This window comes from Falco naumanni, chromosome 3, assembly GCF_017639655.2.
Source record: "Falco naumanni isolate bFalNau1 chromosome 3, bFalNau1.pat, whole genome shotgun sequence".
NCBI classification, from domain to species: domain Eukaryota; kingdom Metazoa; phylum Chordata; class Aves; order Falconiformes; family Falconidae; genus Falco; species Falco naumanni.
Window position 1 is genome coordinate 49,393,394 of NC_054056.1, and position 27,204 is coordinate 49,420,597.

General features: G+C 39.7%; 1 protein-coding gene across 1 annotated transcript in view; it reads left to right on the plus strand.

The window, feature by feature from the left end:
• The window catches only part of GABBR2 (gamma-aminobutyric acid type B receptor subunit 2), a 490,629-nt gene that overhangs the window by 290,518 nt on the left and 172,907 nt on the right, over nucleotides 1–27,204 (plus strand). Inside the window, exon 9 of the mRNA XM_040588223.1 lies at nucleotides 22,727–22,807. Within this exon, the coding sequence (XP_040444157.1) occupies nucleotides 22,727–22,807 (81 nt within the window). The remainder of the gene's footprint in view (nucleotides 1–22,726; nucleotides 22,808–27,204) is intronic.

The following is a 27,204-nucleotide window of genomic DNA, read 5'->3' on the forward strand; positions in this document are numbered from 1 at the left end:
GGAGAGGCTCCCTGCGCAGAGCGAGGGGAACTAAGTCTTCCTCTCATTCTGGCCCTTCAAAAGGTCAGTGCAGAAAGTGTTATAACACAAAGTGATTTTAACCTGACTTTGCTAATGTGACATTTGGAGCATGGTTGTGGCAGTCTGATGTGACAGCAGGCGAATATTGTGTTGTGTTAGTAAATGACAGAGGCCCTGATAAAAAGGAGGAAGTTGTTCACATATTTAGTCTGTGCTTCCCCCCTCAAAAGGGAAAGACTATGAAAAGCCCCTGAAGTGTGAATCACAAAGGTCAGTAAATACACAAAGGGCTTCTTGAATTCAGAGGAGAGAACAAAATTTTTGAAAAATCATTCATGAATTTTCTCATCCAGAAAATGTTAAGTTGGATTTAAGGTTGCAGTTGTATGTGGAAGCTATAGATCATCAAAAGCTATTTAACTGCTTATATCCAGGTTTGATAAATTCAGCTGACAAACAAAGTGATAACCTGCAGCCAAATGCTAGATTATTGTCTGTGTGTTACAGGTGCAGTTTTCAGCACTCTAGGCCTATTTTATTCACTGAAAACCTCCCAAGTCTCAGGCAGCTTTAGGCCAGCTGATGATGTACTATGATAGCTAAAACCAGTGGTGCTCATAACTCAAACTGTGGGCTGGTCTGAAATTAGTGGGGCTTACAGAAGAATGAGTTCTGGGAAGAACTCTGGGCTTGCAGTTCATAAATATGTATACATATGTCCTGTGGATATAGAGTGCCTTATTGATGCCATGGACCAGCAGGTAAGTCAAATATTCCACCCCTCTTCTGGGCTTGTGTTGGACTTATGCTTCTGTTTCCCTTATTGATTCATGTTTTGTTTTGTTTTGTTTTGTTTTTAACCAAAGTACGGTATTTCTTTTTTAGCCCTCTATGACCTATCTACATGTATGGAAGATGCTGATAAAATGTAAGAAATATAAAGTATTAGGGGGAAAGACAACTGAGTCACAAGACTTGTATTTCCAAATCATTCAGGCATTTTGAAAATGCTACCCAAAATGGATTCTCCCTAAATGAAGCAAATCTGAAACCTACATGTTTTGTAAGATGAAGTAGTCAGATAAATGCTTCTCCCTCAGCTTCGTAACTGAAGACTTGAGCATGTAAGCAGTTTCCCAAGTTTTTTTCGCCTTAGACATTTGTTGTGATTGACAAAGGAGATCTTGCCAGAATAACAATAATGTTTTCTTGCTCTTTTCCTGAATTATAAAAGAAAAAATGGTCTAGGTAGGAGCATCGCAAAGTTCCTCAGTTCTGCCTTGTGTAATTTGGTGTTAAGCTTTCTTAACGTGAGATCCTAAAAGGAATAAAAGTTTATCTTAAATGATCTGTCAGGTCCAATTTATTTGTGGTAATTGGCCTGGGGCTCTCCCATTTAGCAAAACCTTGGCTGCTTCTGCGTGGGCAGAGAAGCTGGAAGAAAAGGCTCTTTTTGCTGCCTACAAATGCACCCATACAAAGCAAGTCAGCTAGCATCCCTGGCAGGACTTCATTATCCCATAGGGCCATGGACAGATGTACTGGAAAAATAACTTTGAATCTTCGCAATCTGCATACATACCTCCATGCGCTGGGCAGCAGATACCAGCACAAATGCACGCTGCCCCTTCCATGACAGATTTGAGGAATTACATGCAGCATCCTTCCCTCAAACAGTGCTGCTGTAGCCAGGTATGGGCACCAGCCTCATCCCAGGAGCTGCTGCCAACTACGGACTCTTCACATGCATTAAAATATGCTTGTTTGAACCACTGAATTTGCAGTGCTTTTTCTGAACTCCAGATAACTACAGGCTGTGGATACAAAGGACAATGAGAATAGAGATGATTTCTAGGCACTAGCAGTATGTGTTGCTCTGTGCTTTCCCAGCTCACTCATACATATACTAAAAGAACAGGTGTGGAAGTGGCTCGGCAGTATCCTTCATTACAAAATAATTGATTTCATGAATGTCTGTAATTTACACCCATTCAAGCAGTATTCATTCCAGGTGGCATTTATATTCTCATAATTTTCTATAAATTTAGGGTGAAATACTATGAAATGCTTTTTTTAAAACTAGGTATATTCCATTTACTTGCTTTCCTTTCATCTTCTTGGCTTTGCAACTATTACTAAAAACAAGCAAGAAAGGGGACACAGGAGTAAGGGAGTGAAATGTGACATTTGCATGCCATAAACCAAGCACTAAAACGTCAGCAATTATAGGATCAAAGGTAAAAGCTCACAAGTATTTTTTTTCCCCTTCTATTCTTAAGTATAAAATGACTAATGCTGAAAATCTCTAGCATCTTAAAAGTTACAAGCAGCTAAGGAAAGCTCATTTGAGGTCCAGATAGAGAAACTGGAATACTCTATGCTGACTGATTCAATTTTAAGTAGGTGAAAGATTAGATCACGGAGTGGCTTTTCATCACTTTGCATGAAGAAAGTGAAAATCTGTCCCTGTTTTATATTGCTCAGGATGGAGATGGAAACAGAGTTGAAATGTTCCACATTAATTCAGTCAAGTAGTTTGCCACTTAGCGTTTACAAATAGTTCCTTGACTAGTACAGAAACAGGAAGGCTACACAAGGTGGGCAGAAAGGAAAAAAAAAACCCTACAGGGCTCTTTGAATTTCCCCGCTGTCAGTCCTTTTTTATTCATCTTTGTTGGTATCCTCCCAAAGCAGAGGACTGCTAGAAAACTAGACCTTGAAAACTAGTTTCGATTCTTCCTTTGCTAAAAATGCTAAGAATTTAAAAAATTGTTAAATTTTGTATGAAAATTAGTGATATACATACACTGTTGTCTTAGATCCAGCATAAACAACATACAGTGTGCCCTCTGTCACAATCATGTGTGTGTTTTCCATGCTTTGTAGAGGGCCAGTCTCTGAAATATCGGTAAGTTCCTTTGTGCTTTGACTAGAATATTCTCCTGTGTATTCCCTTTTCTCAGATGGTATAAGTTTACTGGGAATTGTCCTCATCTGAGATTTGTGAATTGCTGTTCAAGTTGCCACTGATTACCCAAAAAAGAGATGTCTGTGCCTCATAAAGGGCTAAAACAGGAGGAGAGCTTCCTGACTTGTACACATGGTAGGTTTACCTTCCTGTGCTACAGTTTAGTTGCCATTCTCAAGAATAGGATTTTTGTCTCTAGTCCATAATTATGAGGCTAGATAAAGACGTAAGGGAATATTTAGATTAAATGTCAGCCAAATCACTGGGTAACTCTACGTAACAGTCCAGCAGTAGAACAAGCTGTGAAGAAGGCTATGCCATCCACATTTCATTTTTCAGATCAGGCTAGCATTTTTTTCTACTAAAGATGATGTTAGATAATTAATCCTGATGGAGTGGCCAAGGACAAACAAAACCGAACAACAGATGTTTCTCCTTTTCATCTGGAATGATTCTATAAATTGTGCTGTTCTGTAGAAATCAATAGCTGATCTGTTAAATAGATAAAACCTAATCAACAGATAAAATATAAATGGAGCTGCATCACACTGAATTGGGTCAAATTGTATTGGAAGTGGGTCAAGCCTTTAGGAGTCCTTCCCTACTGTTGATTATAATGAGTGCACAAGGTTTTAAAACCAGCTTACTGGTTTTAATCAGCAATAGCTTATGGTATGATGAATTACTGCTGTGCATATAAATACTTTAATTAAGCAGTGCATTATTAAGACAGTGTAGTTGTACTGTTGTAAACTCTGAGCCTGATCCAGCAAAGTTCTGAGTAGATCCCAAAATGCTAAATTGATGTGGCATTCAGGACTTCCAGCACCTCATGCAATCAAACCTATAATCTGAAAGACAATGCATTGAAAGACCTCATTTTGCACATGGCTTAAATGTTCTTCTGGGGCTATATGGTTTTAATTTTTAAGGTATTGTTACACAGTCTACTTTGATCTCATTGCATATAATAAAAAACCTGAACTAATATTAAAAATACACACCCAATTATAGAAAACATGTTCTTGAGGCATATGAAATACAAATCCTTATTTCCTTGTAGCAATGCAGGGATATATCAGTCATGTGAAAGTCTACTGCAGTGCCTTCTCACAGGGGTACAAGTGCAAAAGGTATGCATAGAATTTAGTGTTTGCACAAGTGCCTGTACAGTTAATTACATGTCATTTGGAATGTTGCGGAGAGGTGTGTGTGTGTGTTTTTGACACATGCACAAACTGGCTGTGCTTGCCTGGTGAAAATGATCTTGTATGTCTGGATGATAAATCTGTTTTATTCTAATTATTCTAAAGTAACTAAATATTACGGAGTTCATTGAAAGATTTTAATTGTTTTACCCTGTTACGTAGGATTAAGAATGTAGATCCCCAGAGCCATTCCTCAGACATTTGCCTGATCTTGAACTCCCTGCATACCCATATTCACACCAGTATTTGCCTGCTCTAGACTCACGCTAAAATATGGCATCTCTAGGCCCTAGTACCTCAGCACAGAGTAGGCATTTTCTTACATTTCTTGATGGTCTGCAGTTCCAAGAAAGCACCATGTTGAGTGCAGCTTTGCTCAAGGCATCCCCATTCCTAGCAGGCAGAGCACCCACATGAAAGGTACATAATTCATATTTGGTTCCATCCTCTGCTTGATGTGTAGCAGGGATTTGCATAGAAATGTCTCTTCTGAACTACTGAATTGTTCCTGAGATATATCTGGGGGATATTTCTAAGTCTTTCATGTTGGATCTTTTTTTGCTATGTATAAATAACTAAGTATTAATTTACCACAAAGAAAGCGCAAAATGATGATCCAGGAGCTGGGGCATTCATCTAGAGTGAAGTAGGGCTGAGCTTTGATCTCTCATCCAGATTTTTCAGAGAAGGAACTTAAACTCTTATTTACTGTATCTCAGAGGACTGTTCCTGTGACTGACCTAGGGGGCTAAGTGGGACTAACAGGAATTCTTCTTTCTTGTCACAAAAAATATTGGACCAGTTCTAAGATATAGTTGCACTGGTAATTATGTCTATAGTTGTATTTGATCTCGGTGCTTAGGCTTTTGGTAAGCCTTGTCATTGAACCTCCTGGCCAAAGCAACTGGAAACAGAAGTGGAAATTTCTTAATTTGTATTTCAACAATCAGAGGCTTTTGAAGTGTTTCATTACTAGGAACTAAACAAAGCTTAGACTAGTTAAAACAGAAAGAGATTTCAAGAAATAGCCTAAGCCCAAGCATAATCAATGGAACAGCAGTCCTCTTTGGCTGAGCTCAGTTTCTGTTGTTTGTGTGCTCAGCTCTATTTGTACAGGTTTAACTCACAGCAGAATTTTATTTTTTTTTTTAATTGTGAGCAAGTATTGTTTTCTTTAGTGGCCTTTTAACAAAAATTTCTTCTAAACATTTGTTCTTTAACTCTTTTCAAAGCTATGCTACTACCCATGACAAATCTCTGTGTAAGAAGGGAATAATTTATTAGATCTATGTTTGTTTTCATTCATCTTTCTTTTGCAAGATGGTCATTTCAGAAGAAATCTGTCTCACCTCTGATACCCATCAGAAGTCAAATAACTTACCCAGATATTTGCACCTGGGCAAGTTGTCTTGGTCCACCTGAAAGAAAGATATAGGCAATTCCAGAATGAAGCTCAATCATATCCTTAGTTATGTGTCTACAGTAGACTAAGCAAATTGTGCTGTTTAAGAAGTGCTTGTTCCCTTCAACTTCTTGACAGGGAGCCTGAACACAGTAGTTGAGATACAGAAGTCTAGGTCATACTCATCAATGTTTGGGCAGATGAATCCCACCAAATCTTCTTCTAATAAACAGTGTGGTGGCTATGAAAGGGACAAATTAACTACAGTAATAATCATGAACTAAATCAGGCACTGTTCAGTTGCCTGTTGTGTAGGTTTGAATTCTGCAGTGACTTCTCATGTAATAAAGTTTAAATAACCAAGTTCAGACAGTATTTACGGCCCGTAGATATTACAAAAATACTTTGATGCTGCTGAAGAGTAAATCAAACAAAATTAAATCTGTAAATTTGAGAACGCAGTATCCTTGCTGAGAAGGACCAAACTGGATTCTTTAGTAATACCAATTAAGATTAAATTAAGATTAAATTCATTTTAGATTCCCCTGCCCCAGTACAGTAATTTGAAGAATGAAGCAAATCTGAAGACTAGTTCCTCAGAGCAGGACTATTAGGGATATCACCCTTAATGACTTACTGTAGCAGGACAAGGGAAAAAAAGAAGCTTTAACACCCTAATTTATACTGCTTGGGTGCATAACGTTTTATTGCACATGCAAATTATGGTAAACTCAAAATGGTTATGCCATCCATAAACAAGGACACTTTCAGTGAGATTGTTAATTCCAGGCTGTATTGCACTTCTTACCCTCCCCATGGGAACTCCAAATGGGAAGATCCATCCACAGGTGAAAAAGACTTTTGTTAAGGTCTGGCTTCAGCCTTTAAGACTGGCTTTGAAGGTGGTTGGGAATAAGAATTTATTTTGAAAAATTGAACAAATTAGTTTTCTAATAGATAATGGTGTGAGAAATTATTTTGAATGTGTATTTATGATGCCAAATCTCAGTTTTACCTCAACAGTGTGGTTGAGGTAGGGACTAAGCAGTCTGTGAAATAGTGAGACTTTCTCATGTGTGGTAGCTTATGTCTTCAGCAGAAGGCTGTCTTGGCTGAGCAGCCTTGTGGGATGTATCATCTCAGGCTGATGAGTTCAGTGCCAGAAGGTACATTAAGAGCACAGAAATCGTTAGTGTCATACCTGGGTTTTGGAGACTTTGTGGTCTCCCTGAAGCACCTCCATAATTGCTTGTTGTCTTAGACTTGGTGAACAGCTCTGGCTGACTCTGTTCCCTTGTGGTGCCTGCTGCTCAGTTCAGTAAGCCAGTCCGGTTTCTAGTGGCCTTAATTGTCCAGTGTCTCTCATTAAATTTTTTATCAACACAGAACATTTTGATTACCACAGCTCTGCAGAAAAAAAGAAAAATAAATTACTCTGTGTTTGGCTGTAAATATAAAAATTTAAATCTTTCTTTTCTGCTATATTATTTTTCTTTTTTAGTATTTGTTAAAATGTACTAAATTTAGCTAAATGTATTAATCCTGTTTAATACCTGGGAAAGAGATCTAAATAATTAAAAAGTTATGTTTTGCACTTTTTGTTTTTTCTTGGCAATCAAATAAAGTTGAAAGATTATTTTATTTTTAGTAAGAAAAGAAAAAAATATAATTTATGCAGTAATGAGTACTATAAATTGATTTCATTAATTCAAGATTTATTTTCAATGAAAACAAAAGACTGAGAAAGATTGTGACTTGATTTGGAGATAGTATTGTTAAAACTGGCTTTAAACTCTTTTATTTTTGATTGCTATAAAAGCTATAGTAATATAATTTTAGAAAAATACCATCTGAGCTGGCATGCTTTTAGCAAAAATTAGTTGTGATAATTCTGTACTTTATCTTCAAGAAGCTTGTTTTCTTTCTGATATAGTACTAAATTAGTCATACACAGATTCCTCTAAAAAATGTCTAATGCAAGAAGCAGAAAAATTCAAGATTCTTCAAATGGGTTTTTCACCATTTCCAATTATGTGTATAGCGTTCTCTTGATTATTAAATTATACTCTGTGCTAGGTCAAGGTATAGTATAAATTATTATCATTTAAGTGAATGGGAATTAGATAATTAAGAAACATATTGGGTTTCAGATAGCAGGTAATTTTGGTTTTAAGCTCAGTGAATGAGTTGGATGGGGTGTAAAGAAGGAGGCTTTTATTAAGAAAATAGGAGCAGGAAATTGGACCACTTTGAAACAGAGTTACTCAGTTTCTCATACTGAAATCAGTGCAGATTTTCACACAAACAGTATTAACTATTGAAAGTAACAGAATGTTACAAGTAGACAGAAAGTACAAGCTAGATCGTAAGATGAGCTTAGTTTTTGCTTTCAGTTGAATGCATTTATCTTTCTGTAGTGTAGGTTCTACAGCATTTCTTGTAAAAACCTAAGATATGGAAAGCCCCATTTGAAGGAAAAAGAAAGAGTACATCTGAGAACATCACACCCCGAGTTAAAAAAATCGTAGTGATTTTATACATTATCAAAAATGCAGTATCAGTTTGTTATCTGTTGATTATTTCATTTTTATAGGCAAAATCAGGAAACTCAATGGGCAGATTTATAAACAAAAATCACAAACTGAGCAGATACACTGTTCTGATTGGTGAATTGCTGCTTTTGAACTGGACCTGATTGAATAAGACCTGTAACTCTTTGGACCTTTTCTGGGAAACTTCAAAATGGTAGCGAGATGCCTGAAACAGTTGATTAGTTTTGAGGAGCTTAGACTGTCCAGATATGAGAATATTAAGGACTTGATGGTAGGTAAAAAGGCCTGTAAATAATCTTTCTTTTGGGGGTATACAAGGATAATGGGCCTACATGGCTGTTTCTCAGGTCTCTGGTCTCTCCAAGACTAGCTGCAATAGCTTTTGGTAATGAAGCATGGCAATGCAGAGTCCTTTTCCTCCCACCATCTCTCTGCACCTCCTACCACTTGTGCCGTCTGGTACTTTGGGCTGTGTGTTTGCCCTACCTGACCACTGAGCTGCATGTGTCCCGTAGCTGTACGTGTGTTGTTAGCCTGCTGTCTCTCTCTGCTCTCTCTGTCAATCTTGCAGAGTATTTTTCAGCCCGATAACCTGCTGAAATTTAAAAACAAACCATGAAAAACAATGACATTCTGGCACAGGCTTTTTGTTGGCTTTATTAGGGACAGTTGAGGTGTATTGCAATATAAACATGATATTTCTGGTATATTGGATGGTGTGGTGTCAAAGCTGTGAAGGGATTCAGTATTTTGAGGGTAAGAGCATGAACTGGAAAGGACTGTTTTGTTAGTGGCTAGTCCAGAAGGGTCCATAAAATTTTCATGGTAGCTCTACCACCCATCACTCCCATATAGACACACAAGGAACAGCAGAAAACCCATGATGTGCTTGCTATCTTTGGATAAAACAGCAGCTTCAAAACCTGCCAGAATGACTTCTGGCACACTACACAAGAAAGAAAGAACCCAAGCGATGCAGCAGGTAGACAAGGTCTTGATAACGGTTGCAGAAGTGAGAATGGCTTTCATCCTGGTTGCATGCATTGCAACACTGTTATCCCCTACAGCTCAGGTGTGAAAAGTGTCTGCAGAAGCAGTCTTATCTCCTGAAACAGGCTGCAAAAGTTATAGAATATTTTCCATCTAAGTAAGAAACTTTCATTTCTAGGAATATATCCACTGCTGCGTGCCAGAAATTATTCAGCAGAGCAAGGAAAAGCAAGCTGCAGTTTAGTGTTGGTGCTGTACATGGGAAAATGGGGTGCTGCCAAACAGCAGTGCTCTCCCATGAGTGGCGTGGTTGAAAAGGAGCCAGCAACTCCTCTTGCAGCAAGACCAGAGCAGAGGATGCCGCACGAGCACTGTTCTGTTCAGTGGCTGTGTTTTCCCCCATGTTTACACATGCTAATACTGCAATGAGGAGTAACATGGTCTAGATGAGTGAAAAAGTGATTTAAGCAGGGTGGGGCTTTTGGCACAGGCAAACTCTGTCTTAGCACATGCAACATGTGCCATAAATCCTGGCCCCTTTGTTGTCTCTTCTTTTTCCTGGTCCTACCAGGACCAAGACCAGGTCATCTCTGTTCCTCCAAGAAAGTCAGGAGGTGCTAGATGCTGAGGTGGTAAGACTCTTGAGGTGAGGAGAGCATCAGAAATAAGGGAAAGACTGTAGCTGGAACTTGGGGATGCCAGGTTTCTGAATATGCAAGTGAAGATCCAGGCACTGGTCTACACAAGAAGTGTGACTGTTTCCCTAGGTTATGTTCCATATGTTTCTGGCTGCTGTGTCCTCATGAGTTTTGACCTTTATTGTCTTACATCCCATTATTCTTGCTTACATCAAAGTTATTTAAATCTAGAAACAAAAGATTTGTGCTAGATTTTTCTGTAACTATCCAGAACACAGGAAAGCAAGATAATATTTTTACCTTACACTGAAAAGCAATTAGTAAGAGGATTTGACTTGCATTGATAGCTCCCAGTAATATGTAAAGGTGGAGTCCTCAAACTACGGCCTGCGGGCCAGATACGGCCCCCAGGGTCCTCAATCCGGCCCCTGGTATTTACAGCCCCCCCCGCCGGGGGTTGGGGGGGGAACCAAGCAGCCGCAGATGGCTGCCTGCCACTGCATCCGCGCGCCGGCCCCCTGGTTAAACAGTTTGAGGAGCCCTGCTGTAAAGACTATTGCAGTAGAATTGTCCAAGTACAATTGTGTACAAGAAGGTGAAGAGAAAAAAACTATACCTAAGTTTAAGTAGGTTTTTTTTTTTTTCTAATATAGGTTTGTACAGAGGTTCTTAAAATTTGGGGCGTTAAAGATTTATGGTCTAATAGGTAAAGTACTTGCTTTTTGTAATTCAGGTAACTATATAAAATGCATGACATAGATTATGATTCTGCTCCATTCAATCTTTTTTTTTCTTCTTGAAACATTTTGTAATTTAAATTTCCATTGAATGCTGTGACTAGTGAGGGATTGGTAGTGATTTCTTAGGTACATATGCACTGAGATACACACTTGCTTCAAGTAAGATTTAAATCCCCTTCTCTCAGTTAAATCACTGTGTTTTGACTTTCAAACTTGTCACAATTAAAATTTGTGGGACAATTGATTTTGTAGCTTATAGTAATACTTTTCGAACACTTTCAAGAGAAAGCTTTTTGAACTATTTTATCCTTGAAACTGTTTCTGGCCTTTCTTGCTTCCAGAACGCCTCACGCTTTCATACTCCAAACAAACCTCAGCTTTCTTTACTCATCACACGTCTACAATTTTAACTTTATTTCAGGCAAAAGGCAAACCACCCTATAACAGGGAGATATATATCCCTCACATTTGAAACACTAGAATTCTTCAATCATTGATTCTAGTTGTAATGAAAAAATGATAACATTAGTTTTGTGCAGCCATTTTCCGGAGTTTAGTGCATCTTCACAGGTAATTCAGTCTTTTGTGCCCACCCACTTGTAAAGTCTCTAGCAGTCTTCACTGTCATACTGCAGTGCAGTGATACATGAGAAAAAAATGCATACTTCTGCTTTTCTAGTTTTAATCAGCTTTTCAAGACTTTTTGCCTTATATTATATTGCATTCCTACAGGCATAAATTCTGTCCTCTTGTAAAAAGTTAATATTCAAACCAAGATCATCACTGCTGTATGCTATCAATTTTCTGGCCAGAATAGATTCTTTCAGACTACGAGTGTTTTGTCAGACTGTTTTCTCTCAGTACCTGTAATACCACTTTTCATTCTGGAAACTCTTAGAAGAGTGTATTTAATGTTATGCACAAAAACAAAGCTATGCTTACACGTAAATGGTTGCGTTCTCTGGCTCTGCTTTGCCAACTTTATTCCTGAGCTGTCTGTCAGGTGTATTATATAACTGCTCTATATTAAACATTAAATCCTTTATTATTTAGAGTAATTATAATCTAATGGCTGTAGCTTTTCATGGGAGTTTTTTTTCTCTTAATGCAGACTTGTTTTCTGTAGCTATTCAAACTCCAGATGAAGAAATAAAAGGAAAAATAAATCAGAATTTAAAATTAACCAGCACAACATAGTGTGTTGTAAAATATACCATATTTTAGGAAAATTTTGAAGCAGTCATTAAAGATGAAATCAGGAACTATCACTTCAAAACTCTTCTTTTTATCTTAATCAGTCTTCTACAACACTTCCTTTGCTTTTAGTAAAATATGTGTTATTCCTAATTAGTACTGAGAGATTACTGTTAGCTCGTCTTCCTCCTTTCTGTTTTTTCCAGTGGATTAGTAATACAAAGAGATTACTCAAAACAGTTAAAGCAGGTGGAGGTTCACTGAAGTAGCGGGAAAATGTAGTTATTTCTCTGGAACTTTGACTTTTAACAGGTTCCAGTTGGAGTGTGTTCCTTTCCTCTTGAATACAAGATCAGTTTACAGAATCTAACCAAACCAAAATAGTTTCCTGTATGAGCCTTCTTTTGCAGAGATTATTGTAGATTTTTTTCCCCTGTAAGTTTTAACACAGTTAGGATTTAAAAGGAAAAAGAAATAGTTGTGATAAATGTTGAAGTTCAAGACTAGAATGCATCCTACTAAAATGTACTGGTAGTAACTGAAGGAAGTCAAAGAGCTCCACCAACATGAACAATATGCATCAGGGTGAGTTAAATCCTGATTTGACTGTTACTATCATGTTTCAAAACTGTTTTGGCCTCATCCTGACATACAAATCACATACACTTACATCCAAAAAAGAGGGTGTCAAATGGAAATTTGTAAAGTGAGAAATATCATTGTAGGGGCCTATTGGGCTGGGCTGGTACCCAGAACATTTCAAATACTGCTTTTTGAAAACCTGTCACTTCTTTTGTAGATCAGCAGTCTCCTATGAGTGGATTCATCTGCTGTATCTGTCTCTTAGAGCCTGTGAGAACTGAGTAGGTCATGGTCATTTTTTCTAGCTGGTGATATTTCACACAGAGGTTTCATGTCTTCCAGTGCGTTAGGGCATGGGGCTGCACAGCCTCACCACCTGCACCCACAGCCAGCATCCCAGGCTGCAGGTTGCTCACACGTGTGCTTATGGTCTCACAGAACCACTCCTCCTGGTAGGTGCACCAAACTTTCCAAACTTCTCAGGTAGCCTTTGGGGAATCATGAAGACAGGCAAGAAAGACTGACTTTGAAGAGGAATTTCCCAGCAGCCACTTCTGCTTGTAAAAACACTCAAAGCAGCACTCTCCAGCACACTTTTCTCACCCTATGAATCACTCCATTCTTGGGTTAGATGGGTGCCCTGCGGTTCTGTAACATTTCTTGTTTTCTCACTCCCTGGTGTGCCATCCCTAAATGTAGTGGTGACAAGCCTGTCCCTGGTGGGGAGTGTACCTCCCTGAGAACAGGGAAATGCAATCTGTGATCCCGCCTGGCTCTAAGCCCCAAGGCAGGCTGCTTCCTGGGGAGCTGACTGTCAGGGGAGGGCTAGAGCTTGAAAGGCTGAATGTCTCTGGCTTTTGATGGCTCTTTGAGTAACAGCTGTCTTGTTCATCTCAGCAGTGGAAGCTGGAAGAGTGATTTAGGTGTGCATAGCTACTTGGGTGCTGTTACAGTCTCCCCTATATCTTGGCAAGGGGTGGCTTGCAGATGCAGGTTATTGCACAAGTGGGCTTTTTGTTGCTCTAAACGTTTTTCTGGAATGCTTCCTCTACTCTTCCTGAATAAAGTGTCTGGAATAAAATAGCCTGGGTGAGTCAAAACTGCTTTTCCTGTACAGGAACCCCCCACCACCACCACCCCCCCCGGCAGTTACTGTATGAATTACAAGGGCTGAAAAGAGCATGGAGTTTGCAGCTTTGTATAAACGTGTTTAGTGCTGCCTCAGCTACCTTACTTTGTACCTTAGGATGAGGGCAGTGGGAATTCCGCCTTTGGGTTTGCCCCAGGATCATGAAGAAGGTATTCAAAGCTCTTTATGTGCTACAGTGTTTTCACGGGCCACCTGGTGTAATGGCAAGCATGGATATTCAAGGATGTAGTAGTTCAGATCTAACACACGTAATACAACAGCTGCTGCTCTCCTCCCATCTCAGGCATGGTAGTTGTGAAACTCCAACCTCTAAATAATGGACTCTTAACTCTGAAAAAGTTTAAGGGTGCAGTACCTAAGGAAGAAGCCAGAGCATCTTGTTTTCTGACCTCTTGGCTGGAGCAGACCCAGCACAGCTTGCTGTGAGGCTGCTCAGCATGTGCTGAGCCCTGCCCCCCCAGAGGAGGGGAAGCACAACCCTGACAGATGGCAAGGGAAGGCCCTAATCATATAACCGTAGGTATGCATCAAAATGTGTGACAGCAGAGCCTTTGTTTTGTCCCTGCATTGTGCGAGATTACCAGAAAGCAGGCATGCCTTGCGAAGTGGAGGGAAGGTTGCAAGGTTCTCAGTCACTTTGTCCCATCTATGCAATAGCTGGCATGTAGCTCTGCTCCTGCCCTCTGGCCAAGCACCTGTCTTCTGTGATGGGGGGACATTTTTATTTCTGCCACGTTATGCATTAAAGTTTGGTTATCATGTAAGTTAGGAAGGGCCACCCAACCCTCAAACGGAAGACTGTATCATGCGGCTTGTACTGTCTTTTTGGAGCAGCTTCAGAAAACATGGTGGCAGAGGCTTGGTGGCACTGTTCAGGTCAGCTGAAGTTGTCCACAGACTGGAGCTACTGTCAGCGGCTGTGCTGTGCATCACTGCACTGACAAGAAAAGCCTCTCTGGGGAAAAAGGTAACCATCCAGGGTTTTTGAAATAACTGATTTCCTTTTTTTTATTTGTCGTCTTAACTGCAAAAAATAAGTGATACTCTACATTGAATTGAATTTAAAATTTCGGTTAGGTAAGTAAGTGTAGTGAAACATTTCTTTCAGACATAGACGAGAAAATCAAATTAAATGCTAGAATATTAAGCATATCAGAAGAAGAAAAGGTCACTCTGATATTCTGTCTCATTCAACCAGAGTGTGCAGCAGGACTGGAGCCAGGGTCATCTAGGTCCCCAGGGCTGGCTTTCCTGTCAGGTGGCCACCTGGTGGTGGTCAGTCATGTCTTCTGTCAGGTTTGTACGGAAGGTTTCAATGCTGACCCAGCAGATGGAAACTGGAATTAGGCTACTGTCTTGGGTGTCTTGCATTTTCAGCTACAGATATACTTTTTTACCTGGCAAGTCAGAAAAGACTGACAGCAGGGCTGTTCCCAGTTGTTTCTTCCCTAAATGACACTTCTTGGTGAATTTGACTTAAATAACTTTTGAGTTAACTAAAAAAATATCCTCTGTTAATCTGGTAATGATTCAAATCTTTCTTTTGCCAGACTCTCCTGATAGGGCACACCGTGCCTACTCAGACTCAGTTTCCAGGGCACCAGAGAGATAATAATTGCATTTATTCTCCTTGGATAAGATATCTGGAAACACTGCCACTCTATCATCTTGGGTTTCTTTGGAAGTCTCATAGACTGTCAAAATGGATACCAGCCTATGGTTTGCTGTCCCTTATCTTTGAATTAGTGCAGTGTCATGGTATATCTTGAATTACGCCTCGTGGTCTCTGACGTTTCAGCACTCTCAAATCAAGCTCAAGAGGCAATAAAACACAGCCACAGCCTCTCTCTCTGGCACCTCCACCTCCTGTGGAGTTCTTGCTTCAGTTGTCTCTCTCCCAGAGAGACTTTTGACAGATGGAGGTACTGCTGGGCCCTGGGCTGCTGCCAGGGGGACTTTTCTGCATATCAGTGGCATCTGCATCCAAACCTGTCACTGCCTGGATGGCCCTTCAAACCTGGGAAGCTCCTGGGAGGTCTCCCAGGAAGCCAGCCCAAGCCTATGTATCTGCACAAGTTGATTTTCTGGCACACTGTAGAAAATGGACTAGTGTATGACAGTAAAGGTACTTAACGGCACGCAACAATTAATAAAGTTGTAATATTATTTAATAATTGAGAAAATGCCTTCTCCTGGTGTGGCTGCCTGTAGTTTTACATGTGCAGTGCTATTTCCTGCTGTAAATTCTGAGTCAAGAAAAGCACTCTGTTTTTGGACTCTGCTAGGAAGAGGTGATTCCAAGTGATAAGTGAAATAAACACCAATTTTTGTTTGTAGACCATTGTATGTTTAGATAAATATTAATATTTTAAAATTTAATATTTAAAACCACATGTACACTTATGTTCTGTATGTACTGTATGAATACATGTATGTATGAAGTACTGTATGTACTTCAAAGAATAATTTACTTTGGCAAATAAACTCAGAATGACAAGGATTTTCAAAACTTAATCAAATCATAAAAGAGAATGAACTATAGAACAGGAATAACCTTAGCTGGATTGAGATGTTGCAGTTATTGCCCATGCATGTGTCCTAAAATATAATCATACCGTACCTATTTGAATATTTGTATCTGTTAACTTCCTTGGTGGAATTAAAGGTAATTCGAATTACTGACATATGTTTCAGTGGTTACATAGTTTGATTATGATTGTCAGTAAAGATTTTATGCTAGAAGTATTTAAACTAAAAAAATTGTGATCTCATATACAACCACATTTCAAACTATCAAGGAATTTATTAAGAACCTAAGAAACAGGAACTTCTTTTTAGAGGAATTAATGTAACCTCTGTATGCTTGCTTCATCACACCAATCACTATACTTCATAGATAACCTGCCTTCATTACTGTAGATTTGTTTATACCTTTCTCAGTTTCCTGTATGAAAGTATAATGATAGTGTTAACAATTCAGATTTTAAGAAGTAATTATTTTAAACTCAAAGCCATTATTTTTTTATTTAATTGTATTTTATTTCATAGTTCTTTGAGACATAATATATAAATACCTAAAATATTTAGGTATTAAACCCACATGAACTAAATTACTAAATTGCTATGCAGAGCTAGAAGCCAGTCTAACAAGCAAAACAGGAGACATGTAAAATCAGAAAGGTAAAAACAAAGGTTAAAATGAATCAGTAAAATTAATTTTTATAAGCTTTTAAAAATGCATATGCTTGAACTTTTTATGGAAAATTTTTCTTGGGCTATAAAATAACTAGATTTTTATGAGTTCAAGATACTTAATGACATTTTATGTGCTACTTGCTTATTTGCCTGCTATGTCCTGTTGGCTAAATACCATGACTAACTAGTGAAATAATTCCAGGTTTAAGATTCTTAGTTTTTATCCTGGCTCTAAGGCTGACATACAGTGTTTGGCCTTTGACTGGTTTAACCTTTATGTCTGTTTTGCTTTATGAATGAATGAAAGATAGGACCTGAGAACTGCTATGAAGAGTAATTACCAGCTGCTATATGAGCTGCTTTCATAACTCAAGATTGCCTGTATATTGTGTGCGCTGCAATCCAGGATTTCAGAAATAAAACAATAAACAAAAAATTCAAATGAAGGAAATAGTTATGCCAGAGTTAAAGATGAAGGTAATATTTCTTTGGGCAAAACAGTTTTTTTACTCTAATTGCAAGGGTAAAAACTGTGGTAATTCAAATCCTTGCAAAGGTGACATATTTTTCTTCCTTGATTCTTTCTTTTTTGGCAGCTTCTGCTGACGAATAATCTTCTATCTGACCTGACATTTTCTTTGTTATTTGAACTGTGATTCTTTATCTCAGCATTTCTGTCTTTAAACAAAGAAATGGTTGCCTACAAGTGGGTAGAAATTAATGAAAAAAGCTTTGCTCATTCATTATTTATAAGCTTCTTTTGTGATATTTTTTTTTTAATTGGAAACTTTCAACTTGTATTGGTTATTGCTGATATGTGATAAGGATAACTGGAAAGCTTCCCAGTCCTGTTTGACAAGGATATATTATGAAAATTAAGATTACATTAATTTGCTAAGAGTTTCTACGGGATCCTAAACATGAAATGTTTCTGTATTTATTCTGAAGGAAAATAGCTTTCATGACAATTGGTTTAATTTGGTAATATAGAGGTATTAAAACATTATTTCCAGCTTTTGTAGTATGTCATTATATTGTGAAACAGCTTTCAAAATGAGTGACACAAAGGTAAGAGAGGTTAGAAGAGACTTTGCAGGCAATTTACACAGGACTGACTGAGATATGGAAAGTGTTCTCAGATTTGCCATCAGTTTGCAGTCTCCGGCTTAGGGTTTTCACTGCTTGTGTTCCACCCATATTCTTTCCTGGGACTTGTTCTCTGAATTCCCTTGGTTGCAGGATTGCTGTCACTAAATGTGGCACATTAGTTCTTCAAAAGCCTTTGCAGTAGGCAATAGAGGGAATGAGAAAGAAGAGCTAAGACATGTCAGTTACACATGATGGCTAGGTGACTGACAGTTTGAAGTGCTAAAGAAAAACATTCTCTCTTTAAAAAGGAATGTGACCAGAAGCCAAATTGCAGAAAGGCAAGCCTCAGGACACCAGAATGTAATGTGTCAGTGTACCCTTTGCCCTGTCTCTGGACTGAACCTGTCAATAAGTTGCCAATAGCTTGTGAATGGTGAACTTTCAGATAGGTTAGATGTGTCTTTGAAAGTGTGAGTACTTGTGCAGTGACATGATTTTTGATTCATATCTAAGAGATTGATTTGAAATTAAAATCTTTCCAAATTTAAGTGTCATTCTCCTCCTAAGGATCTTTAAGCATTTCAGGTGCGTATGGTCCATGCTCAGTTTCACCTATTGGCAGCCACTTGGGCATTTTCCAAAATTCTTCAGATCTGATGAGTAAATATTCCCTATAGCTGCCAGCAGTACTGTTGGGCTGTGAGGCATGGGTGAGGACAGTGTGCAAGAGTTAAATGTTTCTGTTGTAGGACAAGGTTTAATAATATTGGAACCAGAGATAGGCTAAGTGCTGAATATGCAGCAAGATTTTCTAATGCGCTAAGCATCTAATCATTGCCACTGAATTACAGTGGTTAAGCAAGAGAGGCAGCTGACAAAGAGAAGGGATTGTTAAACTGGTGTCAGGGGAAGGTTGTGAGAGAAAACACTGGTAATTTCCTGAGTGAAGAAAAATTTTCAAGGAGAAGGAGACATGGAGGCAGTACCTTATGCAGGGATGTTTTTTCAGGACAGAGTAAGACCTACATATTGTGTATGCTTTCAGCTGTAGGTTTTGTCTTTTTTCTGCTGCTTTTAAGTTGAGAATAGCCCACGTGTCTTATAGTGTCTTAGATAAGACACCTCAGTGACCCTTAACTTATCTGGAAAATAATCCATAGTAAATTTATTAAATTTACTTTAAAATTTAAATTTACTTTAAAATTATGTTTGTTGGAAAGTGGGTACTCATTACTTGCACATGTTTTCTTTGTAGTTTGCATGGAATTATAACTTTATAAAAAGCTGTAGTGACATTACAAAGTATTAGTCATGTTAAGCTATGGTAAGCTGTTTAGAGCTTTGAAGTTCTTAATTTTTATTTACAGCCATGTAGTTTGAGCACCATGGTAATGTTAGGGCAGACCTGTTAATTTGTCTTTGTTCTAGTGGCCTAGACATACTTTTTTGCATTGGTATCACCACGTAGATGTGTAGGACTTAATGAATGCATTCACATATCAACATAAATCTTGTAATTTTGTAGGATTCTGTGTTGTTTCAGACTGCCTTTGCCATTTATTATAAGCATACATTTTACTGGTGATTATACTGCTGTAAACATTTTTATATTGGCTTAACTGCATCACCACTAGGTTTATCTGTACTGTTGCAGTCAGACTGACATACCTGAAGGAACTATAAGCTCTAGATTTAGACAAAGTCTTACTGTCATTAGGAGCTAGCCAGCATTGTCTACATAGAGGAAAATAAAGGAAATCCATCTGTCTCATCTCTTATACATTGCAAGTGCTTTCTCTCATCCTTAAACATCTCAGTCAAAACTATCTTCATGAGGTGTGAATAAATACATTTCTAAAAATGTAATGGAAATGAAATTATGACATACAGTGAAAAGAACTGAAATTAAGCAGTAGTTAGCAACTTATCTGGTAATTCTCAGGGTAAATGGGTAACAGTCATCCTGGCAATCATAATACTCTCGTGCATTTTAGTAAGTTTGTTTTACTCAGCTGATGTTAGTTGCAGGATTATTTTTGCTTTTATTCAATAAAAACATGTAACTACCTGATATGCAATTAAAAATCTGTTGTATTTTGTGAAATGTGGCCCAATTTGTTAAGTAGTAGTCACTTTTTTGCCAATTTTCTTTTTGTCAGTTTGTCTGGAGTTGCTTAAAGTAGGCTACAAAATTCCGTATTAAAACATGTAGAAGAAAACATTTTAATTCACCTTTAAGAGTAGTTCAGTTCTTTGGTGGCAGAAGGCCTTAATCTTGGCTGTATAAGTAATCTATTCTGTGACAATTAATTAGCAATAAGGATTGGTTGTTTAGGATTCTGTTAGATAGGCATAACTTTCAGTCACATACTTCTGGGCCAGTTTTCTCTGGGTTGGTTAGTTTTCATACTTTTCTCTTCCTGTATGAAAGAACAGCTGCAGAGTTGGGTTCTAAAATCCCACCACTCCTGTCATGGTATTATCAAACATTATCTCACAGAACAAGTATATTTTCCCTTATATTTCTTTTCCACATTTTAACCTGAGTGGTTTGGGGGGGGGGGGGGGGGGGGGGGGGAGGGGATGGGGTGGTGGTGGTGGTGTATCAATACAGTCTCTCTGAGTACGGAAAGATCATGTTAAAAATAATGAAAGCACTACAGAAAGAAGCCAACATCATATTCTGAATATTGCACAAAGCACTTTTTTGGTGTGTTTATTTGAAAGAGTTCCAATTCCTCCTGTCCTTTTGTGCTGAACACGCAGAGATTTTGACAGATATGAACTACATGGTACAAACGGTATACTGATTTGAGTAATTCAGAATTTCCAAAGGGAACTTGAGGTAATGGCATATAGAAGAGTAGAGCCTGCAGTCCCATCCTTAGCTGTGTTGGCCTACGCAAGAGAAAAGAGGGCTGTAATGCTACCTCCTTGCTTCTTCTAATTAATATTTGGGGGTGACTTTGTCACTGATCAGCGCTTGTGCCTGGAGAACCAACAGCTGTAGTTGTACTCCTTGCTGGCAGTACAAAAGAGCACAAAGACTGTTTGCATCTCCCCCTTAGCACCCCTGTAACCAAACTATGAAATGGATAGTGTATCCTTCCTCTCAATACAAATGTGGTTTATTTCCCTCATAGACTACTTTCCACAACTGTAAGTACTTTAAGATATCAAATACCTCCATGGCTTTTCTTGACTTCAGTAAGCCTTGGCATGCAAGACTTTTCTCTTTGTTGTTCATCAGAGCTATCGGGTTTTAGTGTGTTGCTGTAAAGTGGTGACTAGACCCAAACCAAGGTGCATGGCCTCCCCATTTGGTATAAGTAGATGCTGTGGACTTTCTGGCATCTTTAACGTTTTGGATCTCCAGGTAGTAGCTGTCATGCAACAAACATAGATGGAACTGAATCGGTGCAGTTTTTAGCCGTAACCATTTTAGTTTTTAGATGACTACTGGGAAGATTTTATTGTTTAAGACTGTCAAGGATTTATTCATATATCTAGTTCACAGAGAATTTTCAGCCAGTTACAGATAGTATAAAATTATATTTACACTTAAGACTGGGTAATGCTGTGTGGATGGGCTTTGTGAAACTGCTGCTGGAGACCAGGGGCTTGCATTTTTATTCCTAACTAGGCTTAGGGCCCCACAAGTGGATCATGCTCCTTTGAAAGGCAAATCAGTTTTTAGAACTGCAGACTCCAGCTTTTGATGGGGGTATAACAAACATCTAGGTATCTCTACCAGATTTTCAGCCCAGTATACAATTCTGCGTAAACAATTTTAACAGTAAGAAGTGCGGTTTATGTAAGGAAAACTTTTGCCTCCTGTGAGCTGTCAGATTAATATTAATCAGGCTGTAGATTTTACTAAAATGGAGCTAGCTGCTCCATTCAGCAGGGCTGAACAGGCACAATCACTTTGAGTGAGAAAGGAGAAAAGGTTAATGTGGAGCTGTTGGGGGAAATACAGTCTTTTCAAATTTGCCATCTAGTTCAAGATCATCAGCTCCCAAAACAGTGTCACAAATAGGGTCATGAGCTCAGAATTTAAATGTAAATTGGGTTTTGCATGCCCAGACATAGAGGCCTGAAAGGAAATTTTTGGCTCTGCTGAACCAGCTCATCCAATTTAGCCAATGTGCTTGTGGTTTGTAAGTCTCTGATCAAAATGTAAAAGTTTTAGTGTAAAAGTGATAATTTAGTAAGTTCTTGCACTTCTAAGCCATACCAAAACCCCAACAGAAATAGCAGAAAGTCATTGATGACAGATGTTATCAGAAGGGTGGGACAAATATGTGCTGGAGTTCCAGCTGTAGGGGCCAAGGCAGCAGCTGAACAAATTAAGTATCTGTGTTACTCTACTCCGTTAGGTGCAAGAAGGCCATATATGTGATGATAGTGCCAAACAGTAGATGTGAGTTAACAGCATAATTTTAGCGCAAGCGCACGTTGGCTTTATTTATGTGACATTGTATGTTTTGCAGTCAGGGTACTAATGAGTTGCTAATTCCCAGTCAGAATAAGAGATTAGATTCCCAGAGTATCAATTAACAAGCCAGTCTACTCCGTACTGGTTGGAGCCTGCCACTGTGAGTCCCCTGGGAAATGCTTCACTAAACAAGAAGTCCTAGTTGTTTAAATGAGTGGAATGTGTGATTTAGCCATGTCTGTTTTCCCAGCAAAATGTCCTGCATAGTGTGAGCCAGTCAGTAAGTGTGTGATCTTTAAGCTGGAGATGTTTGTGCCCGATAACAACAATTCCCTGGTTATGTAAATGAGTTCTTGAAAATACTTTGCATTTCTTTAAAGAATTAGAAATACTTCTTTTAATGATGTTAGCTGCCTGGCATTCTGCTTTAATAATTCATGCACTGTTCTTGCATATTTCTTTTCCTTTGACGTATTGTCAAAAAAGAAGGCAAAATCAGTTAAATAATTGAGAACATATGAACTGCCATAAACAATCACTTTTGTCTGTTTCTCTGCAGAAAGAAAGGAAGTGAAGGTGGGAGAGTACAATGCTGTGGCTGACACGCTGGAAATAATCAACAATAGCATCAGATTCCAAGGTAGGAGAGAAAACTGGAAAGAGGTGCAGGAATGACATGGATAACTGCATATAGTTTGTAATACTGTGTGCTGGTAAAGAACTGTTTTGAGAGTTTTAATATCAAAAAGCTATGACACTGTGTGAAGAGAAAGGGAGCTGAGCTGTGCTTAAGAAAAATGGGAGAATTTTTTTATATATGTTTTGATATTGTGTACTTGTTTTTCATTCCAATGACCATGACAAATTCAAATTCATATATGTACACAAACTTTCTTTGATATTTCAACAAGCTGCAGATAGGTCTTCTATTTCATCTCTACCAATCAATAATGTTCTAGTTTCATCCCCAGTTCCCACTCCCCCAGCTCATCTCACCTGAAGGATGCTCTAGTGTGCTGTGTTTGCACACAACAAGGAGGAGGTGTTTGTTTTTCTTTGGGAGGTGTCTGTTAGACAGTTAGAAAATAGAATTTTAAAATACCAAGGCTAGCTTTAAAAGGGCCCATGTGAAACACAGCCAGAGAGGCTGTTCAGCCCAGCAGCACTCCCAAGGTCCACAGCAGGCATATAGCCTAGGTTGCTGTATCTTGCCATCTTGTATCCCATGCTACACCAAAGTTAATGTGGGGACTTCCTCTGCCCTCACAACAGTTGGAGTGCAGGCATACCCACAGCTTTCTGAGCATATGATCATCACAGCCAGATGTCAGCTGAAATGAATTTTTCACGTTCTCTCCTGTTGAATATAGGTATATACATTATTTTTAAAGCTAATAAGTCAAGTCAGCTTAATGAGATCTGTTTGGTTTCCCCTGGGAGTGGTGGATGAGTACCAAGCTGCTGTAACCCATGCTCTACTAAACCTGCCTCCAGTGTCCTACCATCCAAGGTCTGCATGAGCATGACTGGAGTTTCACTGCAGTGATCTAATTCATGGCTGCATGTCCATCTGTTGGAGCTTTCCACCTTTCCTTTTGGTATCCTTTGCAGGACTTAAAAGAGCACAGCTACATGCACTTCTCACAACTGTCATGGAGAATGAGGCTTTGGAAATGAAGAGTGCAGAATCTGTCCCAGCTGCCAAAGTATGGGACCCAGCAGATTATTTTTGCTGCAAGGAGGAACTGATGGCGTACTTGCATACAAATTCAATACAATTAATTTCCAGATAATATATGCAGGATGAACCATGTAACAGGAGACAGGTTTTGTTCGTAACTCCATGCCTTAATAGACAGTAGAAGATGGGGAAATTCTCTGTTTTGGCTTTTCTCAGGATCAGACTCCTAGATCTTTTTCTGACCGCATCTGGTGTTTCTTCCACCCATAGCCTGTCTTATATTTGTCTTAATGTGTATTATGTTACTCACAGTGAAACTTTCTCCATTTGCGCACCTTAACTTTTTATTGAGGTAGTATTTGATGTGGAAGACACTGGTTTTATGTCTTCCAAGTAGTATAAAAAACTTAGTAACTTTAAGTATTTAAAATGTGGAGTAGTAAATATAACCCTGTTTAAACCGTTGCATAAAATTGCACACAAAAGAACAATAATTCATATTAGAAGCAATAGAACTGAATAGCCATTGCACAAATAAAAAAAATTAAATTTTATAGAATCACGGGTTGTTTATATTTAATAAATACAAATCAGCAGTATATCCTGTATATTTTACATACAGAAGAGTGGGGTTTTTTTCCTTTAACATCAGTTCTTTTAATTCAGGCATGTGCACTGTCGTATTTTTGGCTAGGTACTTGTTGCCTAATTTTGTGAAGCGTCATGCATTGTAAATGTGTGCTCTGTGGTGGGAAAGGGAAATGGAGGAAATCTCAGGTACTTTTCTCCAATATCAAATTGGCAAATGGTGCCTTTACTGTCACTTTACTGTGATCACCTAAAAGGAAAATTTTTTTCAGAAATGTTGGGCATAAAGACTGAAGGATAGCAACTATCCATTGTCTGAATTGTTTCAGCTAAACTAATAGAGATAAAGCTATTTTATTGTATGAATCCTTGAACATTCTTCTAGGTGCAAAGCAGAAGAGTGAATGTGAAATTTAGCTATGGCAGCTGCCAGTCAGTTACTTACAGCTCTGTGGTCAGTGGGTCCACAGATCTCTGCCTGTGCAGCAATTTTGTGAAATGAAGCTGCTTGGCCCTGTGTGGTAGACGTAGAATCATAGAATCGTTTAGGTTGGAAAAGACCTGTGAGATCATGAAGCCCAACTGTTAACCCAGGACTTCCAAGTCCATCACTAAACCATGTTCCTAAGCACCGCCATCTATACGTTTTTTAAACACCTCCAGGGATGGTGATTCCACCACCTCCCTGGGCAGCCTGTTCCAGCGCTTCACCACCCTTTCAGTGAAGAAATTTTCCCTAATATCCAACTGAAACCTCCCCAGTGTAACTTGAGGCTGTTTCCTCTTCTCCTGTTGCTTTTTACTTGGGAGATGAGACCAACCCCCACCTGCCTACAACCTCCTTTCAGGCAGCTGTAGAGAGCAGTAAGGTCACCCCTGAGTGTCCCTTTCTCCAGACCAACCAACCCCAGTTCCCCCAGCCGCTCCTCATGAGACTTGTGCTCCAGACCCTTCACCAGCCTTGTTGCCCTTCTCTGGACACGCTCCAGCACCTCAATGTCCCTCTTGCAATGAAGGGCCCAGAACTGAATACGGGATTCAAGATGGGGCCTCACCAGTGCCAAATACAGGGAGACGATCACTCCCCTGGTCCTACTGGCCACACTGTGGGGGATAATAAGCCAGGATGCTATTTGCCTTCTTGGCCACCTGGGCACACTGCTGGCCCATGTTCAGCCGGCTGCCAGCCAGCACCTCCAGGTCCTTTCCCACCAGGCAGCTTTCCAGCCACTCTTCCCCAAGCCTGTAGTGTTGCGTGGAGTTGTTGTGACCCAGCTGGAGGACCCAGCACTTCTCCTTGTTGAACCTCACACAACTGGCCTTGGCCCATCAGTCCAGCCTGTCCAGATCCCTCTGAAGAGCCTTCCTGCCCTCAAGCAGATCAGCACTCCTGCCCAGCTTGGTGTCAAACTTACTGAGGGTGCACTCAATCTCCTCCATCCCAATCATCGGTAAAGATACTAAACAGAGTTGGCCCCAGTACTGAGACATGTGGAACACCATTTGTGACCAGTTGCAGGTCAGAGGTAACTCCATTTACTGCCACTCTTTGGGCTCAGCCAGCCAGCCAGCTTTTAACCCAGTGATGAGTACACCTGTCCAAGCCATGAGCAGCCAGTTTCTCCAGGAGAATGCTGTGGGAGACAGTGTCAAAGGCTTTGCTAAGGTCCAGGTAGACAACATCCACAGCTTTTCCCTCGTCCACTAGGCAGGTCACTTTGTCATAGAAGGAGATCAGGTTCATCAGGCAGGACCTGCCTTTTGTAACCCCATGCTGGCTGGGCCTGATCCCCTGGTTGTCCTGCTCATGCCACATGATGCCACACAGGATGATCTGCTCCATAACCTTCCCCAGCACCGAGGTCAGGCTGACAGGTGTATTTCCCCAGATCTTCCATCCTGCCCTTCTTGTAGATGGGTGTCACACTGGCTAACCTCCAGTCTTCTGGAATGTCCCCAGTTTAAAGGACTATTGATAAATGAGCTTGGTGAGCTCCCCTGCCAGCTCCGTCAGGTGGATCCCATCTGGCCCCATCAACTTGAGCACATCTGAGTGGATCAGCAGGTCAGTAACCATTTCTCCTGGACTGTGGGGACTTCATTCTGTTCCCCCTCATCCCTGCCTTCCAGCTCAGGGGGCTGAGTACCCAGAGGGAAGCTGGTCTTGCTGTTAAAGGCTGAGGCAAAGAAAGTATTACGTACCTCAGCCTTTGTGGCAATGTTCCCCAACTCCCCCCACCCCCCCTGCATCCAGTAAAGGAGAGCTGATGTGAAAGGACAGGCCGAGGCACTGTAGGGCACACAAATCCCCTTCTGAAGGAAGGTGGTGATGGAAAAGACCTTTTGCCAATCCCCTGCACCAAGGGAAAATTTAGTACGCAGGTAAAATGGAGTGTGGGAAGTAGGGGATGCAGAGCTTTATTACAGTTGTCGGAAAGTAATCTTTCTCATTAAACTGAGAAGCCTTTAATTAGTGGGAGCTGGCTGTCGATCAAGCACATGGCTTTAAACAGAGTTTTTAAGTTCAGGCTTTGAAGTCCACATCTGCAGGGATTTGCAAAGTGGGTCTGTCCCCATAAAACCTTTGCTGTTCATTTTTCCATATTGTTCCATACTGTAGAATCCTGATGGCACCAACAGCCCTCAACCTCCTGTACCTCCTGAGACTTCCCTCACCCTGCCCACAGCCCAGGATCCCATTTCAGCCCCTCAGAGCTGTCAGTCCCTGCCCCAGTGATGCCACGCCAAAGCTGGTCTCCAGCTGCGGT